At 37.0% G+C, this 12721-nt stretch overlaps 1 protein-coding gene across 1 annotated transcript; it reads left to right on the top strand.

Annotated features, from left to right (window-relative positions):
• Nucleotides 1-2233: 2233 nt before the first annotated feature.
• On the top strand, nucleotides 2234-9358 carry MOCS2 (molybdenum cofactor synthesis 2; the record flags this gene model as incomplete). Its single annotated transcript, XM_080697253.1, has 5 exons — nucleotides 2234-2331; nucleotides 4361-4488; nucleotides 5074-5224; nucleotides 6399-6522; nucleotides 9205-9358. The coding sequence occupies 5 exons, from the start codon at nucleotides 2234-2236 to the stop codon at nucleotides 9271-9273; spliced, it is 570 nt and encodes a 189-aa protein (XP_080553379.1). The 3' UTR covers nucleotides 9274-9358.
• Between the last annotated feature and the right edge of the window lie 3363 nt (nucleotides 9359-12721).

Raw genomic sequence — 12721 nt, 5'->3', positions numbered from 1 at the left:
TAACATATCTTCTTAGGAAATATATTTAGTCTTTTAATTATGGCACATTTAAATTGTAAAACCAAAACGCACCCAGAAGTTAATCTAAATTGTTTTATTTAAAACATACGATTTTTCAAAATTTGGACGCAGCTATACTGAAGTGTTTTGTGGGCTGTTCACTTTTTTCTAACTTTAATCTTTGGTTAGATTAATACAAAATGAGAAAACTTACTAATGTAGGCAGTCAGAAAACGACTAAATGGTTATTCAGAACATTTTCTTTCCTTTCAGGTTGAAGTATTATATTTTGCAAAAAGTGCTGAAATAGCAGGTGTTCGTTCAGAGACCATTTCTGTGCCACAAGAAATCAAAGCATTGCAGTTGTGGGAAGAGATAGAAACTCTACATCCTGGGTAATTAAAATTGTATAAAATGCATATGATTAACACTTTAATATTTTAACATGTAAATATTATGTGAATAAAATATAAATGACAAGTAAAACAAGGCCCATTTTGATGCTTAAAGTGAAAGGGTTATTGTATTTTTTTTTTTTTTGGAGCTACTTCTGAAAGCTTAAACTCTAGTATTTACAAATGCATGAGTCCTCAAGGAAAGTTAAATATAATTTGCTAAAAAGACACAGTGAATTGAGATACTTCTAGATGGATATGGTTATATAATTTACAACTGTTTTCACAATTTACCAAATATTGTGAATGTAAATTCTGCATTTTTTAAGACTAAGTGAAGCTGGGCGTCGTGGAGTATGCTTGTAGTCCCAGCATTCAGGAGGCTGATACTGGAGGATTGAGGTTCGCGGACAGTCTCAGCTACTTAGTGAGGCCCTCCGCAACTTAGTGAGAACCTGTTTCAAAATAAGGATAAAAAATAGGGCTGGGGGTATAGCTCAGAGGTTGAATGCCCCTGGGTTCCATCCTCAGTATTGAAAAATAAATAAATAAATAAATAAATAAATAAATAAATAAATACATGAAATTTTTACTAATTCTGCTTAAAAATATGTGTTGTAAACTCTTTTGTCTTGTTCCTTTATCTATTTATTTATTTATTGGTCTTGGGGATTGAACTGAGGGATGTGCTACCTCTGAGCTACATCCCTACCCCTATTTTATTTTTTATATTGAAATAGGGTCTCACTAAGTTACCAAAGGTCTTGCTAAGTTGCTGAGGCCTTCAACCTGAGATCTTCCTGTCTCAGCCTCCCAAGTACAAAAATTACAAGCATGCATCACCATGCCTGTCTTTTTGCCCTCTTTAGAAGACTCAAAATAGAAATCTCTAAAAGAAATATGAATTACAGAACACCTAAAATGCTCCTGGATTTCAGTTTTGCAACACCACACACACACACACACACACACACACACACACACACACACACACTCACACATATAAACACTCCAATAGGCTCTTGAAAATCTATGTTTTGCTTCTGTCATTCCTTCCTCAACTTCTTTTGTAACAAAATGTAAAAATGACTTATTTGAGGGTATTCCGAGATATTAAGAGCACCACTTAAGTCTGTGTGTTTAACCCGAAAGTCCTAGTGCTAAGTAAAAAAGACTTCATGGAGGCTGAGGGTATATCTTAGGGGTAGAGTGCTTGCCTAAGCACATACCAGGCCCTGTATTGATCTCCAGTAACACAATCATGCCCAGAGACTCCACCTCATGTGTTCAAAAGGAAACTACCCTTTCCTGATTCCTATCTTTGAATTTATCCTTAAAGTACTCCAACAACCAGTGAAACCTGTTAGGGACCCTCTGTACAATTTTGCCCTTAACGTACCTGCAGGAAGACACATGTTCTTGTGGGACACTTCCTGGCTGTACTTACTGTGCTTGTATATGTAGACAGAAGGCCCCTGGAAAGGCTGTGTACTGATTAGGAAATCTTTCTTCTGACCTGGTTTGAATGTTGCCTCCAGTCTAATTTTTTGTCTGTTTAATTCCCCAAGACACACTATCCACTAAAGAGGGATTAGCATTTTATTGTGTTCTTTGCAATGAGAAAGTGTGTTTTTCCGTGGATATGTCTTTTATCCACAGAATATGAGTTAATGAGTGGCTTTGCAGGTGAAGCTTCATACAGTGATATTTATACAACATCATTTATTGCAGCTGAAGAGATTTAAGGTCTGTCCCACATTCATACATCTAATCAGACTTTTTCTCCTTCAGATTGGCTGATATTAGAAATCAGGTGATATTTGCTGTTCGTCAAGAATATGTCGAGCTGGGAGACCAGCTCCTCCTGCTTCAACCAGGAGATGAAATTGCCATTATCCCCCCCATCAGTGGAGGGTAGTGCTTTTGAGCCAACTAGGTATGTGACATATTTGTTTTGTTTTGTGTTAAACTGGTCTTGTGGAAAAGGGTCATACAGATGAAAACTTGTATATGGTTCACTATTATCGTATATTCATTGTAAGTTTGTCTGCACAAGTCCTTTACTGATGTGACAGTTCTTTCTTGGTGCGGAAAATTAGGAACACCTACCTACCTACCGCCTGTTGTAAGCAGTGTAAAATCAGCTTGACATGTTCATTATATTCATTCTCTGTGGCTTACAGAAATCTTATGTATGTGTCTGGCCCAGTGCTAGACTGTGGAGCATTAATATCCACATTTTGCAGTGGAAAAACTGAAATTCAGCAGAGTTAAAACAATCGCCTTTGGTCCCATGTCTAATAAGTGGCAGAGCCAAACTCAAATTCTCATTACTGTTGAGTTTTTTACAAATGCACTAATTAGAGAATAGCTTTCTTGAGCACAGAAAAATGTAAAAACATTACACAGCTTGCAAGTCAAAGAAGACTGTCAAAAAAGAAAGCTTCCCATTGTCGAGATGTAAAGCAACAGCTTTATTATTGTAGCCAAGTGGCCAGTGGCTCTATCACCCATTCCATATTTTCATGTTTCCAAGTAACTTAGTTTATATTTGAATGGGATAATGTGTGAGAATGTTCTTCCCTATAGTGTGGAGAAATCAAACTTCTCTTAAGTAGCATGAATGAACAATGAGGCTTATGTGATTGTCAACTGAAGAATAAATGAGGTAGAAACTAAATCATCCCTGATTAAAAATGCTTAGAGATAGAAGAAAGACTTTAATCTGTTAGAGCTTTCATCCCAAATCAGCAGTAAGTGTACTCAGTGGCCAAACCTTGGTTCCTTTAGAGAAAAGAACAAACCAAGGTGCCTGTTTAATTTTTTGCCTTTCCCCCTCCTCCGACTTTCCTGAAGGGAAGTCCCCCCTCCCACATACACACTTACTAACTGGAATGACAAAATTCCTTCTTAGATATGTATCTCTATTTGATTTGGAAACTGTGATCACCATTATCACTACTAGGATTTCAGATGGTTCTAAAATGTTCTTTTTCAGAGTTTGGAACTTATTCAGAAAACCATAGACTGCCTTTAAAGGTGCATGTGTGTGTGTGTGTGTTTATGATAACTACAGCTGTTCTTTGGAGAAACGAGAATACTGATAAGCATTGTATGTTATTTGGGTGTGTTTGTTGGGATTCATTTTATGTAACTTTGGAAGCTGCCAGCTAGGTGTTGGTTGTCTTGTACAGTCAGAAGTTGTAGGAACTCTGTGTGGTGTGAGGAGTGAAATAGGAAATACATGGCAGGATACTGCGCAACACCTGGGGAAGGGGGTGCAGTTGATTCCCTATTTCCTCCACTGCTGACCTGGGTTTGTGCCAGGTGGTCCTGTGAATCACCACGACTGGGCTCTCTCACTCTTCTTTTGGGTAAAGGATGAGGGGTTTCTGGTGTGGTGCTGGTTTACCCAGTGGTGAGAGATGTTGTGCATGGGATGGAGGTAGCTGCATCTCAACTATACTATGGCAGGAGAAATGAGTAGCAGTTACAGAGTTGGGATCATTTGACACATGAGATAAAGTACATTTTAGTAAACATGCTAATGTTGAATTCCCTTATGTATAATGCCTATTAACGGTAGAGATATTTATGAATATATAGTTTGTTAAAATTTTACACTTGTTTATTTTTATCATTCAGATCAAATCATTCCTTTTGACACATCTACTGTAGAAAAAAATATGTCACTGAGCATGGTGCCACATGCCTGTAATATCAGTATCTGAGAGGCTGAGACAGGAGGATTGTAGGTTTGAGGCCAGTCTCAGCAACTTAGCGATATCCTAGGCAACTTAGACCCTGTTTCAAAATAAAAAAAAATAAGTAAATAAAAGATTTGAGGGTATAGGTCAGAGGTAGAATCTCGGTAAAAAAAAGAAAGGGAAGATATAAATATGAGCAGACTATAAGTTGGGTGGCCGCTACTCTTCATGCTATAGTTGATTAATATCTATTTCTAGGAAAGAGATGAATGGAGTTGAAGAGGAATCTAGAGACATAGTAAAATTCACTGCAGAGAAACTTTCAGTGGATGAAGTCTCACAGCTGGTGGTTTCTCCGTTCTGTGGTGCCGTCTCTCTCTTTGTAGGTGAGTAGCAGGCTTCTCTGCGTCTGTTGGCTACAGTGACAGTGGAAATCAGCACGGGCTTCTCATGGTCATTGCTAATAGAGGACTTTAAAGGACTGAGCATAAACTGAGATTACCTGTAAAAGTAGGCACACACATTTTTTTGTTTTTTAGTTTTTTATTTGCTTTGTTTCAGTAACCTTCAGATTAACCTATACTAAATTACAAGGCATAAAATATGAGAAACATCTTTGCTAAGAAAATTAGTTTTGAGATGTCAAGGGCAAAAACATACTTGATTATAATCATGAGAACATATATATCATAAATATGTTTTTTTCTCAATGTTTGATACTGTTACTAAGAAAAGGAATATAGCCTGTTTTGTCACATGACTGTTCAATAAGCTTGCTTTTATTTTCTCATTTTTGGGATAGTCATCTTTTGTTTTCCTAGTCAAGTTTTGTTGTTAAAAAAATTTCAAAGTGATTTTTAGACAATAGTATGCTGTTTGTTTACAACTCAAAAATAATGCTGTTTAATTATTTCTGATGTATGGGGAAATCTTCCTTTAATTGGAGGTTTTTCTTCTCTTTTTCTTTTTAGGAATAACAAGAAATAACTTTGAAGGAAAAAAAGTCATTAGTTTAGAATACGAAGCATATTTACCGATGGCAGAAAATGAAATCAGAAAAATCTGTAGTGACATCAGGAGGAAATGGCAGGTCAAACACATAGCGGTGTTCCACAGACTTGGGTATGGCTTTATCAATTTGCATGTAAGGTAGAGCTGCTTTCTATCTTTGTATGAATGCCGATTCTAGAATCTTCCTTAGGAATCCTATGTTACCAGAAGAGGAAGGTTTGTATAGTCTGTCTGTAGGATAGTGGGGATGGCTCCCGGTACCCAGTACCTTTGTGTGTGTGTGTGTGTGTGTGTGTGTGTGTATAGTACTGTTGATGTAACCTAGAGTCATTCAACCTCTGAGCTACACCCTCAGCTCTATTTTATTGTCTGTTTTGGAACAGAGTCCACTAAATTTTTGAGGGCTTTGCTAGGTTGTTGAGACTGGTAGTGAGCCTCTGGCCCTCCTGTCTCAGCTTCCAACAAGATTACAGGCCTGCACCACAATGCCCAGCTTTCCAGAACCTTTTCATTGTTTGTTAGGTTGTAACTTTGGGAGACCCTTGTTATTTCTTTTGCTGTAACAAAGTGCAAATGTGCCAAGATATTCAGCCCCCCCCTCCTCCCGGCCCAAGTGCTTGTATGATGGTGTGTTGAAATCTTTGAAGCCTTGGAGAATGAGTTTGTGTTGATATGAGAGTCTGTTACAAATATGAAGTCATTAAAATAGTTTGGTTTTTTTAGGGCAGATTGCTAGGCTTTAAAAATAAACCAGCAGCTGGGCGTGGTGGCCCACGCTTGGAATCCCAGCATTTGGGAGGCTGAGACCAGAGGATTGAGGTTTGCAGCCTCAGCTACTTAGTGAGGCCCTTTGCAACTTAGTAATACCCTGTTTCAAAATAAAGAATAAAAAATAAAAAATAGGGCAGGGGGTATAGCTCAGAGGTTGAATGCCTCTAGGTTTCATCCCCAGACCCACCAAAAAAAAAAAAAAAAAAACCAGCAATTAAGACAGCATGTATCATATTATTATTTTGTTGTTAACTAGATGTTTGTTGAATCATTGAAAGGACCCTTTCCTCTTAATCCTATCAAAAAAGTTTTGTGGTTGTTGCTAACAAGTGAACCACAGTATCAGCCTCAGCATCCTGTCTGCTGAATGCCACTGGGATGAGTTACTGTTTTCTTTTTTCTAACTAAACTGGACGATTAAATAAGAACTATTGGGTAGTTCTAATGCATAACTGGAGTTTTTATTCTAACATGTAGAATAGGAGTTGATGGTAATTTTTTTCATCTTTTCAAGTTTGGTTCCAGTGTCAGAAGCCAGCATAATTATTGCTGTGTCCTCAGCCCATAGGGCTGCATCCCTTGAAGCTGTGAGCTATGCCATTGACACTCTAAAAGCCAAGGTACCTATATGGAAAAAGGTAAGTTAAACAAATATCACATTTTACCATGCGGACATGATTTTTCTTGGGAATTCTTAGACAAAGGATGGGGAATAGGAGTACGTTCAGGATTTGTATGTACTTCTGCACCTTAATTATAGTATCTTGCTTTCTTTATGAAAAAGAGGAAGAAAAAGAACAAAAGGAAGGAAGGAAGGAATTAAGAAAAAGAGAGAGGACCAAAGACATATACAATCCCCAAGGCCATGACACCAGTGATGCTCTGGCTCTAGCTGCATAGCCTAACACATGGACTTCTCTGGGGGTGTTTTATATCCAAACCATAACAACAAGCAAGTAATTCTTTGCTTAAGTAGACCATTCTGAAGGGACAAACTCCCCTAATTTCTCCCTGATGTAGTGATATCAGCAGTATCATTGTTTTCTATATTTGCAAACATGTATAATTATACCTCTCAGTCCAGAATTGTCCACAGCAATAAGGATTCTCATTAGCTGGAGATGGAGACCAAAACTTCAAAATGGCTGTTTTGAGGCAACCCACTAAACCCCAAGAGAATTTAGAAAAGCAATTCAGAAATTCTAACTGCTGGGAAAGCCGAGGGGAATCATCAGAGCAGAGAGAAGGGGAAGGCCAGGAGCCTCGATCGGCAGGAAAGATGAGCGAGTGGGATGGCAAGGGCCTGAGTTTATAGTGTCCATATCTTCTGAAAAACATCTGAAATTTTAGATGTTTAGCTAAAAATTAGCTAAATATTAGCTGGGCTTTCTCTCTGCTTTCCTCTCTCTGTAGAGGGTTAGGGGAAATGCAGGTGTTCAGAGAATCAGGAGAAAATGGGCAACAATGACCTCATCAAGATGAACCAGCAAGGTGTTAGTGACTGGTTCTCCTTCGCTGGGGATGGGAGACCTTCAGACCAAAATTCAGATTCAAAATCGTCGTTTTGAAAAAGCTCACTTAACTCATTACAAAAACATCAAAAAGAAACCTGGGAGGCAAAATTTACAGGGAATGAACTTGAGACTTTCATTTGGATTCCTCTCCCTGTTGCAATGGAATCTGACTAGAGAGGGAAGAGAACACGCTATGTTCTTTCTCCCCTCTTTCCACTGTTATCAAGTCTAGTCTGGTTCTCTGGCTAGCCTGTGCTTGGAGATAATCTGAGGTAGAAGGAAGGGATAGCAGGTGGGTAGGTACTTAACACACTGAGCAATTCACACCAGTGTGCCCCTCGCAGTGCAGACTGTTTAACTTAAGTCCCATCGTCCCATGTGTGGGACACCTCTAAAGAGTTAAATTCAGCAACAAATAAGCCATTTATGTTAACTTTGAAATAAATACATTTTTTAGAGTTCTTTTGAGAAAAGTAATAGGTAAGTGATTAAAAAAGTAAATAATGATAAAAGTATAATTCAAAAAAATAATAATAGCCGGGCGTGGTGGCGCACGCTTGTAATCCCCGCGCTTGGGAGGCGGAGACAGGAGGATCGCGCAGGTTCGAAGCCAGCCGTGCTGGCGTAAGAGACCCTGTTTCAAAAATATAAAATAGGTCTGGGAGTGTAGCCCGGAGGAAGAAGGGCTTCCAGGAACCCCAGTACCACCAAAAAAAAAAAAAAAATAAATAATAATAATAATTCACTAATATTATTAATTATAATAGATTATGTGATATAAACTCTAGATTACAGTTTTCAGCCTATTTTGTTTTTTTGTTTGTTTATTTGTTTGTTCTTGCAGTACTGGAGCATTCTACCTCTGAGCTACACCCCGAGCCCTATTTTTATCCTTTACTTTGAAACAGGGTCTCACTAAGTTATAGAGGGCCTCACTAAGTAGCTGAGGCTGGCAGAGAACCTGCAGTCCCCCTGCCCAGCCTCTTAAGTACTGGGATTACAAGCATGCGCCACCATGCCCAGCCTTTCAGCCCATTTTAAAGTACTTATGTTAGTTTCATTGAAATAGTCATCAAACTGAAAAATTGGAACTTAATGGGTTAAGAACTTCTGTGGGTTTTTACTGAATTTCACAGTTAATGGCAATATGCCATCTGCCTTTGCGACATACATTTACCAATGTGGAAGTAAGTGTGTTTGGAAAGAAAAAAATGTTTAAAGACTTTCCATCTTCCCCTACATAGCTTAACTCTTGATGTCTTCTGTCATAGTCCGAATGGAGTTAATCATCATCCACCTGCTGTAGTTGTCCCTTGTCTTGTTATAGCTTCTGCTGCACTGCCCCACCCCCAGCAAGAGCTAGAGTCCTTGCACGTAGGCAACATGCATACTCGCTTTTCTGCTATCGGTGTCTTACTCATGTGCTGATTGGGTTGTTGATGAAGAGCAGGCTGAAATAGTTATGAAGTTCATTCTCTGATTTATTCAAATATAATTTATCTTCATTTATTAAAATGGTCTATTCTATGCCAGATGTGGTGCACGCTTGTAACACCAGCACTTGGGAGGCTGAGACAGGAGGATCTCACAGGTCAAAGCCAGCCTCAGCCACTGAGTGAAACCCTGTTTCCAAATAAAGTATAAAATAAGTCTGGGAGTATAGTTTGGAGGTAGAAAAGCCCCTGGCTGGATTCCACTCCCAGCACCACACAAAAAATAAAATAAAATAAAATAAAATAAAATAAAATAAAATAAAATAAAATATAATGTCTATTCTGAATGCCTAACATGGTTCTGTTTTTTTAGGAAATATATGAAGAATCATCATCATCTTGGAAAAGAAACAAAGAATGCTTTTGGGCAGCCATTGATTAATCACTTATATTTTTAGGGTATTAAGTATTATATTTGGCAAGCTTATATTGTTGATCACATTTTGATTTCCTTCTCCACAAATTAAGAGTTTACTGAAACATAGTCTCTCAGGTTATACCAGTAGGACAACCAGAAGAAAAAGAAAAGACACTTACTGTGTGTGTAGAATAAGGGGATATTTAGAAAGTAGTGATGGGGAAGAACAGGGATTAATTGAAAGATGTCTGTGGTGACATACCCTTCCATGACTGATTTCAAGCTGAGAATCGACTCACATTGAGGTTCATCCCCTCCTCACCAGCTGTCTCAGTGAGACTTTTCCTCCCCTCCCCCACTGCTGTATTGATAGTATTGATATCAGGGATGCTTTATGAAATGTTGGCAGAACTGGAAAGTTCTGACATTATATATTGTATATTTCTAAAACACTTATTTTAAAAACTAAACCAAATAAACTTGTAATTTAAAAAGCATAAAATAGCTAAAATTCAAGTAAGTATTTTGTATTTTGGTGACAGTATTTTACAGTCTATCATCCTACCATAATACTGTGTATTTTATTATTAATATTTTATCAATATACATATCAGCATAAAATTGTGAAGCTAACCAGCAACAGGGCAGTTTATGTGACACTGTTGATGTTTAAAAGTTTGACTCACATTTAAGGAAATTAATGTGAGAGAAGTCATATGATTATTTATAAAACATTTTCAGATAGCTTTTTTTTCCGGATGCTCATTTGTCATTATCTTTGACGAAATTGTTGATAAACAGTTAAATTTTCTGCAAGTATTTTTATAATAGTCCAATTTTTTTGGTCCAATCTATATAGTATAGGTTTGATTTGAATATATGTCTCATCATTTAAAGAAAATATTTTCAGCTTTATTGAAGACATGTGTACACAATTTCATGGCCTGCAATCCTGGGGTGGGATGGGACCCAGCCCGCCCCCTCCCCTCCTGCTCTAGGCTTGCTGCTTAACTGTGGCTGGCTGTGGTAGGATATTCCTGCCTCTGAGAATGTTCCCCTGTTCTTTCTCTGCTGTTTCTTCAGAGATCCCCAGACTCGGCTTCCTCTCTATTTTGGTCTTTCTTTAGAACTGGAATTCTGCCCTTTCATGCTGCCTTTTGTCATGGTACTAATTGCTGCATCATGCCCTACATCCACCATGCAAGTATTTGTTGAACAAATACCAGTGCTGGGTTGCATGTTGTGTCCTAAATTAAATATACTTGACCTGTGTAGTTATAATGCTTACAGACGTGAAACATTATCTGATAGATGAATGAGTGAGCAGGCCCATCTTTTCTCCTCCACTTCCTTCCCACCTTCCATTCTCCAAGTCTTACATAGTTAATCAGTGGTGTCCAGTGTGTGAGGATTTTAGCTATGTCTGTGCTATAGTTAGGTAGATTATCCAGCAGAGGGCAGTGGAGCCAGGCCTATAGTAAGAACAATTGGAGTCCTAGATTTTATTTTGCATACAACTATAAAGTTCACTTTAGTAGTCTTTTTTTTTCAATTAATATTTCAATGGAATATTTCAAGTAATATTTCAATGGAAACTAGGCCATGGTTTGGTTTAAGATGAGGTTCAATGTTTAAATGTTATCCTAGTTTAAAATATTAAAGGGTATAGGATGAGGGAGGAATTTTTTTTAATGTTATTTTTAGTTTTCAGCAGGTAATATGAAATAATAAAAGAAGGAGTTACTTTTTAAAAAGTGATTAAATATAAAGTTGTTTACACACATGCGTGCACGCGCGCGCGCACACATACACACACACTATGATTACTGGTGGTGGTTCTACAGTAAACTATTCATTTGAGATGTTTCACCACAACTGAGATGGATAGAAAGGCCTGTAAGGATCAGTAGGACAGGTCTGTGCATAGATATATATGACAGTACACATTGACACACTCACGTTTCAGCCAAACTTGTCCACAGTGTACCATTTACTTAATATCCACCTGATAGCCCAGGGCACATCTTGTTTTAATACTTAACCATATTCATTTCAGCACATGTAATTTTTAAAATATTTAAACCCTCCTAAATTTACTACTAAGTTAAGAAACCATACTATAACAATTCTTTTTACGTGTTGCAGCAGTTTGATTTTTTTCTACCAGACTAGATACCTATGACTGGTTACATCTTTAGTCTCTTTAAACAGAATCTTGGATGTGTTCTGATAGGTAAATATAATAAATTGTGTAATGTGTAGAAATCAAAACTCAAGGAAAATAGCTTTATTTTCAAAACAAATTTAATGGTATTCAATAATGTATGAAAAGAGTAGTTTACAATTAAACTTTTTGGTTTCATGCTTTTATATGTGAATCCACTAATTAGTTTATGTTGATCACTCCAGTTAAATCAAATGAATTGTGCAACTTGATATACAAGCATGGATACATTCATTTATTTTTGTATTTTGGGTGAAGAAGAAAAAGGCAAATATGTTTAATTAACAGAAATGTTACATCTTACCAAAAACCTATGCATTCCAAATGAAATAGGCAATTTCTTCTTTAAAAAATATATAATACTTAGTTGTGCAATATATACATTTATATTTTGACTTCATCTGCCAAAATAAATCAAGTACATATACTATATATTTACATAATGGCTACATTTTAATTTAAAATTCAAAGAAGCATTTTCATTTATTCCAAATTTTACTCCTATGTTTATCTTCCATGTCTAGATGTTTAATCTTTCAAATTGATTAAAGTGAGTATTCCTGAATATACATAAAGGCTATAGTTCTAAAGAGTTGTGTACATAATTGTTTAATGTGTGTAAACTGAAATATTAAAGATGAATCAGGAAGCTTGGCTTAAGGAATTACTTTCTATTTAATGGGGCTTAATTAATAAAATTTTCATGTATTGAGTTATAGTTGCTTATAAATACATCATTAAATTATGCCTTTTATAATTGTGTAGTATGACTTGTATGACTATAATAAATTGGCTTTAATTTTCTTTACTCTTCACAGTTAAAAGATAACTTTCACTATTTTATAAAAATAATACTGCTAGCTAGAAACTGCTTTCCAATTCTCAATTTGCTACTAAAATGAGTCATGCTCTAAGGCTTCCGTGGCCTTGCTTGAAGCAACTCAACTTTTTTATGACATTCTATACACCTTGTCTATATGCCATTTATGAAATGGAAATTTTAATATGTCTTTGTGTGAGTGTGGGGGGGGCGATTGAACCCAGGGGCATTCTGCCTCTGAGCTATACCCTCAGCCCTTTTAATTTTTTTTTTTTAAGCAGGGTCTCACTAAGTTGCTAAGGGCCTAGCTAAGTACTGAGGCTGGTCTTAAACCATGGTCCACCTGTTCTCAGTATCTCAAGTACTGGGATTACTGGTATGAGGCACCACGCTTGGCTAATATGACATCTTTAAAGCTGTATATGCGA

This window comes from Muscardinus avellanarius (genome assembly GCF_963383645.1).
Source record: "Muscardinus avellanarius genome assembly, chromosome: 1".
NCBI classification, from domain to species: domain Eukaryota; kingdom Metazoa; phylum Chordata; class Mammalia; order Rodentia; family Gliridae; genus Muscardinus; species Muscardinus avellanarius.
The sequence above is the reverse complement of the archived record's forward strand: the minus strand, read 5'-3'. Positions and strand labels throughout refer to the sequence as shown.